General features: G+C 35.8%; 1 protein-coding gene across 1 annotated transcript; it reads left to right on the top strand.

The window, feature by feature from the left end:
• Nucleotides 1-2,559: 2,559 nt before the first annotated feature.
• Nucleotides 2,560-3,531, top strand: LOC309544364 (olfactory receptor 4E2-like; the record flags this gene model as incomplete). Its single annotated transcript, XM_082243264.1, has 1 exon — nucleotides 2,560-3,531. One exon carries the CDS (start codon nucleotides 2,560-2,562, stop codon nucleotides 3,529-3,531), a length of 972 nt encoding a protein of 323 aa, XP_082099390.1.
• Between the last annotated feature and the right edge of the window lie 4,866 nt (nucleotides 3,532-8,397).

Below are 8,397 nucleotides of genomic sequence, written 5' to 3'. Positions count from 1 at the left end.
GTCATAGGCATGAGCACTCTAATAAAAAATGAAGTGTAAATCAGGGTAAGGTAATATGAAATCATGATATCTATGAAGGTAAATGCATACAAATGTATGTAAAATATACCTTTTTAACAACAACTCTTTATTATTGTTAGAAATATTTAACGGAATGTTTGTAAAATAAGGAATACTGATTAACATCTACCACATTTCAATGGACTATAGATGTAAGGACAATTAAAACACAAAGGAACACACAAAAAAAAACTACCAGCAGAACATTCATTGAAGACTAGAAGCTTTCTGACACTTCTGTGAACGAAGAAAAGTTTCCAGTTCCTCGCCACTTACACTTACAGCAAGGGGTCATCATAAACTTTTTCTGCTAAAGCAATCATGTACAGAGCCAAATATTACAGGGCTTGACTGAAATCTTATAAGAAGACTCATGCTTGTGGGGATAATGATTCAGTATTGACTGTGGGTCATCAATGAATCCTCAATTACATCAATATTCCTCAAGATTCCTCAGTATTCCAGACATGAACAAAAAATTTTTAGTAAGTGCTAAGTGACAGACTTGTCTGTTATCAGCTGTGGTGTCAGCTGATCTCACAATGCCTTTTGTAACCAGAGATCACTGATGCCCAGATGCTCAAATTGTTTTTTTTAATCAGTAAAATGTTTTACCAAAACATCTCTGCTTGGTTTTTATTATATGAGAATAAAGAAACAAATATATATATATATATATATATATATATATATATATATATATATATTTTTCTATTTTAATTTACTATTTATAATAGTGCCTGTATCTAAAAATTTAACTATTAAATAGATAGCACAACAGATGAACTCTGCTGCCTGGATGTGTCATTGTTCATCTGCAGGGTGAAGCTTTTATTTTTGGCAGTGGAGCCTACATCCTTCATGTTATTTATATTTCAGAACTGAGATAATGATCACATGTGTGGTAACAACTCTGTTGAATTCCCAATTATCAGTGGCGTGGCCGGCCGATTGAAAGCTAACAGCCCGATGAAGTGCTAACTGCTGGCTCTCAAAGGGGAGAACATTCATCAACATGTCCTCAGTACATAGCATCCTGCCAGGGAGTATTAATATGCAGATTGAGGGCAAGAAGGGATTAAAATTGTGTGACTATGTAATTCTCTTTCAGGAAAAGTATGATTGGCAACTTAGAACCTGATCAGCCTTCAATGCCAAGGAATTTACAGTCCTTTTGGCAAACTGAAATAAGCCTATATTTTTTTTTTTGTTATCTATACATTCAGAATATACATAGAAATAAAAAGTAATCATCTACATTTTCTGATATTTTCAGTCAGCCAGAATACATAACTATTACCCTATTATTTTATTATTTAAAGCACAAATAAAATATTGGCTGTTCTATAATTTATATTTACAATATAGAATTAGTTTCTTTTCATTAAAATAATTGTATCATTAATAAATTAAATAAATTATTTATTTCTTCTGATAAATATTCCAAGGGAATTTCTCACCCAGAATACAACACAAGGGATGATATAAATATGAGATCAGCTAAATTGTTAAACAAATTTATGCTTGCCTTTGTCAGCAATGCACAAATCCCATCAGAGTCTATTTCACTGATCTGTGTCCCTTTATAGAGTGCAAGGTGCTTTTTTGTTTAGTATACCTGTATTAGATGTTTCTTTATTGCCCCATGAATTAACTGCTGGAAATCTTTTCCCGTCTTGGAGAAATGTTACAAGCAGTGAGCCAATAACATATTTCATTAAAGGAACACAATATGTTTAAATATACTGATATACACTAAACCAGAGCAATTTTTACATATAATGTACTTTACACACAGTTAACAATACTCTACAAAAACTAGTGAAATTCAAAGGGGCTGATTTTCCTAAATAAATAAGCAAGTCCACATAGCTCATTGACAATTTGTGGTCTTCAAATACCATTTTATGGGAAGAGAAAATTAAAAACAGAAATTTTACAAATATGAACTTCCCTTGCACATGATTAGATGATTGAAGCATACAGAGCACTGGTTTAACACTCCAACCTTTCCATATATCAGCCCCATGTCAGTGTCATATATTAATCTTTGGGTCTATTTTTTACATATACATGCAAAGGTGATTAGCAAAGTGCAGTTATTCCCAGAAAACAGTAACATTTCACTTAGATATACACCACTCAAAGAACAAAGAATTCTAGTTGTTCACTATGACTTGTTGTTCCATGTTTCTGTTTTCTTTAGTAGGTGTAGTTATTATATTTGTTGAAGTGTAAATGTTAATTTTATGCAATGGAGAAAACTGTCCAGTTAAAACACAAATATGGAAAATCCGAAGCAAAAAACATGGCAAGATTTACAAATTGCCATAGCGCTGTGTTAGAATAATGCTAGACATATACAATTAATGAAATTCATTTCCAAATATGTTGTTGCATAAATGTTAAAAAAGTTTACATTGATAACATGTTGTTTCTTTACTAATGTGTTTATTTTTTTTATAATTTTTTCATCTCCCATTGAGCTAAGAGAAGAATATGGATCTTCAAAATCAAAGTTTGGTAACAGAGTTTACCCTCAGTGGTCTCACACATTCACATGAAGCTCGGGTAATTTTCTTTGTCTTCTTTCTGGCCCTGTATTTGATGACCTTATCAGGGAATCTTCTCATCATGACAGCAGTCCATGTTGACCCACATCTGCGTTCCCCTATGTATTTTTTTCTCAGCAATTTATCTTTCTTGGACATGTGCTACTCAACAGTCACCATCCCAAAGATGCTGGGTAATGTCTTCTCAAATCAAAAGACTATCTCTTTTAATCAGTGCATATTGCAGCTATTCTTCCTTCATTTATTTGGTGGCACAGAGTGCTTCCTTCTGACTGTCATGGCATATGACCGCTATGTGGCTATCTGTAATCCACTAAGGTATCACATTATAATGAATTCCAAATTTTGCTGTTGGCTGGTGGCATGTACTTGGGTAGCAGGGTTCTTGCATTCCTTTACCCAGGCTTTTCTCACCTACCAACTGCCATTTTGTGGTCCAAACAAGATAAACCACTTCTTCTGTGATGTCCACCCACTAGCTGTACTTGCCTGTTCTGACACCTTCTATATTGATATATTTATTATAGCAAACAGTGGGATGATTTCGCTCACTTGTTTTGTGGTGCTGTTGTTCTCCTACCTTGGAATCATAACCACCATCTTAAAGATCCATTCTTCAGAAGGGAGACGTAAAGCATTCTCTACATGTGCAGCCCATCTCCTGGTTGTTACATTCTTTTTTGGACCATGTGTATTTATCTACTTGAGGCCACCAGTGAACTATGCAGCAGACAAGCTGGTGTCTGTGCTGTATACAGTACTGACACCTCTACTAAATCCTATTATTTACACACTACGAAACCAGGAGGTCAAAAATGCTATCAGGAGACCTTTCAGAAACAGGCTTTCCCCAAAATCCACAAAGCAAACAGATATCATATTTGTCACAAACCACTAAACACTGAAATAAAGTAAGGGTTTACATTATTTCTATCAAAAATGCAACTGTTACTTAGCTAATGGTATATAACTTTAATGTTAAAGTTATAGCTAATGTCCAATTCCTGTCTTATCCTTCCCCTTCCTAGTGCTCCCCCTCTCTCAGCAGTCTGCAGTCTTTTCCAGAAGTCTTTTTGGCCAGTTAGATGATGGGCAGCAGAGGGCAACACAAGGGAATAGGTGAATATTACAGTCAAAGCTGTTTTTTTTTGTATTTCACCTCCATGGGGTCTATTAGGCAGAGTTGGGCTTTAATGAACAAACTAGTGTTTTCCAATATGTACATTATTCTCTTTCTCCCCCTATTGCAAGAAAATACTAGTTAAGATGGGCTTCTTCAGTAAAAATACATAATGGGCAGCAACGCATTGCAACCAATCAAACCTGTGTTTATTGAATTCATATTGAAATAGTGTCTTACTGTGTTTTCCTGCCTCCTTTAATTACCTCCATGAACTTCCATTTGTATGGAACAATTAGTGCATGTTAATTGCAATCATGGGAGAAGATGGCTACTTTTCTACATACAGTGGGACCATGGAGAACGAACATAGCCACCCTCTAACAGGAAGTCGGATCAAATCAGCACAAAAACAGGAATTAGGAGGAGACTCATAGTAGTAAAATGTACTTTTCTAAGTTAAGAATATATACTTGAATATATATATTTTTTCTAATGAGACCAGAGTTTAGTGTCACTTTAAACTTTATAGGAGATTTTAGTGATTGGGTTTTCGTTGTCTTTAAGGGAATGTTTTGTGTTAAGGTTTTAGAAAAGTATAGTTTTACTGTAAGTAAGCTAAAGTACTGCGTAAACTGTGCTTACTTATAGGGTTTGATTTACTAAGGACAAATAGGCTGTTCACTTTTCAAGAAAATGTTCTCTTAGCTTAGAGAATACCGTGAAAATTTTCTATTTTTGCTTTCACGTGATTGGATGATGGAAGTCAACAGAGCTTCACCTCATTCACTAAGCTAGGTGGGAATTCCCTTGCATGTGAACAGCCCATTTTCCTTTAGAAATGCAAACACTGTAAGTAGGGACACTTTGCACAAATCTTTACCTTACTTACAGCAATATTATACTTTTCTAAAGCCTTTACATAATATATTTCCTTAAAGAGAAAGAAAACCCAATCACTAAAATCTCCTATAAACTTTAAAATGACACTAAACTCTAGTTTAAAAAAAAATAAATATATATATATATATATATATTCAAATATGTATTCTTAACTCAAAAAGGTACCTTCTATTGCCCTAAGCCTGCTGTGATTTGACTTCCTGTTAGAGGGTGGCAACCTTCATTCTCCATGGTCCCACTGTATGTAGTAACATAATTACCTTCTCCCATGACCGCAACTAACTTGCACTGCTCATTCCAAACAAACCAAAGCTCACAGAGGATGTTACAAGAAGGCTGGAAAACGCAATAAGAAACAATTTCATGAAAAATATAATACAGGGCCATTAGGTAGTGGATATGTATAGACTTAGGTCTTATTTTTATTTTATTTGTAAAGAACTCCCAGCACTAGTAGAAAATCCTATGCTGGGGTGTTAAGGTGCAGGTGAACATTGTTTTACTCTGCGAGAGCTCAAACGTCTTTTTGCAGTGGTTCAACACACCCCTTGCTTTAGTTGCAACCACTGCTCTGCAATCAATAGAAGTTAGGCTCCTAAGCAGGGAGGCTCTGCCTTTTTTATTGCAGGGCTCTGGTTGTGACTATGAACAGAGTGTGAGTTGAGCAGTGTTGACTCTTCAGCACTGTATGGCGCTACCCTGGTCAGGGTGAATTCAAACAGGTAAGAAAGGTTTGGACCTAGAGGCTAAATTTTTGGTAACAATCTTGGTGTCAAAACTCAATAAATTACTTTGCTAATCAGTTATATGCATACAGTATGCAGGTTTCTAAACACCACAGAAATGAATTTTTCCCCCTGCTATAGAAAATTGGATCATGCTTTGTTGGGGTTTTTTCGCCTTCCTTTGGACCAACTGTGGGTATAGGATTGTGTATATGGGATTTTATGGTTGTGTTTTATTTTAGTTTTTTTTATTGGTTGAGCTAGATGGACTTTTGTCTTCTTTCAACCTGACTAATTATGAGTTAATGTAAGTGCTGTATATATATATATATATATATATATATATATATATATATATATATATATATATATATATATATATAATAGTGTGCTTCTGGTTACTATGCAAGAAATGAAATACTGAAATTATATCAATGTACAATCAAACAGTGAATTGAATAGTCCATAACGTTCAGTATGGAAATACATCCATGTGCCAATAGCAGTGAAAGCATATTGTGGAATGAAGGTGTATCTTCCCAAGATAATAATAAATATCCCACCGGATGGCAAACCACGTGAATTGTTAAGGAATTCCACCATACACGCATGCCCTCCACCATAATCAAGCTTCTTACCAGATGGTTCTAATCCCCAATTACAGAAATCAAACACACATGAGAAATAATGTCCACTGGATTTCAACATATTACTTTCCCCAATACCAATGCCACAACTTCGGATCGAAACTCAGACAGCCACCATAGAGGAAAAGGAACATATAGTGTGAATAATGCTAATATGCGTTTATTGTAAAAAAACACCATAAGGTGTGATATATCATTATCTTGGGAAGAATTAGATACACCTTCATTCTACTATATGCTTTCATTGCTTTTGGCACATGGACTTTTTTCCATATTGAACTTTATGGACTATTCAATTCACTGTTTGATTGTACATTGATACATTTTCAGTATTTCATGTCTTGAATGGTAACCAGAAGTGCACTATTATGTATACAGTATATATAGATATGTTTTGATATTCGGGTGATATATAGGTGCAGCTCTTTGATAACTCATAATACTTCAGCGCAGAAACACACTTTTGTTTTAAAAAAGTAAGTGCTGCACAGTAATGTTCTAATTTGCTAATCCGAGAGAGTTGCTTATTTAACTACTTCAGCCCCAGAAGGTTTTACCCCTTTAATGACCAGGCCATTTTTTTTCATATTAGTAAAATAAACCACTAGCCCTGCACATATAATTAATCAAACATAGTGACATGTGTAAAAATACATATTCAATCAAAATACCATAAGATATTAAATTGTGGTGCATAAAAAGTCCAATTCCACTGTGAGTAACTCAACAGAAGCAGAAAGAAACAGTCCACAAAAAATCTAAAAAAGAATAATCATAATAAGATGATCTGGTGAGATTCCAGTGCCCACTGAATGGAGAAACACCCAAAAGATCCACCACCTCTGTGCTCCACTCCCCTCAGCCAAGCCCCTCGCCCCCACTTATTGCCCTCCACTCTCATGGACCGGGCTAATAGCGCTCAGATATTCCACCACGGCAAAGAGGATGCAGATGATAATAGGTCCCTGGTAACTAGGCAGCCTCCCTTCCGCTCAAAACTTTCTTATATGATAGGTTTTGCTGAAGCTTCCCATCCTGGTAGCTAGTTATTGATCTATCACATGTATTGCCGCCATAGTGGTGACAGGAAGACAATTTAATATCTTATGTTATTTTGATTGAATATGTATTTTTACACATGTCACTATGTTTGATTAATTACAGTGCCTTGCGAAAGTATTCGGCCCCCTTGAACTTTGCGAACTTTTGCCACATTTCAGGCTTCAAACATAAAGATATAAAACTGTAATTTTTTGTGAAGAAACAACAACAAGTGTGACACAATCATGAAGTGGAACGAAATTTATTTATTAGTTAATTATTTTATTTATTATTATTCATTTATTTCAAACTTTGTTAACAAATAAAAAACTGAAAAATTGGGCGTGCAAAATTATTCAGCCCCTTTACTTTCAGTGCAGCAAACTCTCTCCATTAGTTCAGTGAGGATCTCTGAATGATCCAATAAAAAAAAAATAGAATCCACCTGTGTGTAATCAAATCTCCGTATAAATGCACCTGCACTGTGATAGTCTCAGAGGTCCGTTTAAAGCACAGAGAGCATCATGAAGAACAAGGAACACACCAGGCAGGTCCGAGATACTGTTGTGGAGAAGTTTAAAGCCGGATTTGGATACAAAAAAATTTCCCAAGCTTTAAACATCCCAAGGAGCACTGTGCAAGCAATAATATTGAAATGGAAGGAGTATCAGACCACTGCAAATCTACGAAGACCTGGCCGTCCCTCTAAACTTTCAGCTCATACAAAGAGAAGACTGATCAGAGATGCAGCCAAGAGGCCCATGATCACTCTGGATGAACTGCAGAGATCTACAGCTGAGGTGGGAGACTCTGTCCATAGGACAACAATCAGTCGTATACTGCACAAATCTGGCCTTTATGGAAGAGTGGCAAGAAGAAAGCCATTTCTTAAAGATATCCATAAAAAGTGTCATTTAAAGTTTGCCACAAGCCGCCTGGGAGACACACCAAACATGTGGAAGAAGGTGCTCTGGTCAGATGAAACCAAAATCAAACTTTTTGGCAACAAAGCAAAACGCTATGTTTGGCGTAAAAGCAACACAGCTCGTCACCCTGAACACACCATCTCCACTGTCAAACATGGTGGTGGCAGCATCGTGGTTTGGGCCTGCTTTTCTTCAGCAGGGACAGGGAAGATGGTTAAAATTGATGGGAAGATGGATGTAGCCAAATACAGGACCATTCTGGAAGAAAACCTGATGGAGTCTGAAAAAGACCTGAGACTGGGACGGAGATTTGTCTTCCAACAAGACAATGATCCAAAACATAAAGCAAAATCTACAATGGAATGGTTCACAAATAAACATATCCAGGTGTTAGAATGGCCA

The sequence above is a fragment of the Pelophylax lessonae genome (genome assembly GCF_965119305.1).
Source record: "Pelophylax lessonae genome assembly, chromosome: 1".
Lineage (NCBI taxonomy): Eukaryota > Metazoa > Chordata > Amphibia > Anura > Ranidae > Pelophylax > Pelophylax lessonae.
Note: the sequence above shows the minus strand (reverse complement) of the source record. Positions and strands in the feature narration are given on the sequence as shown.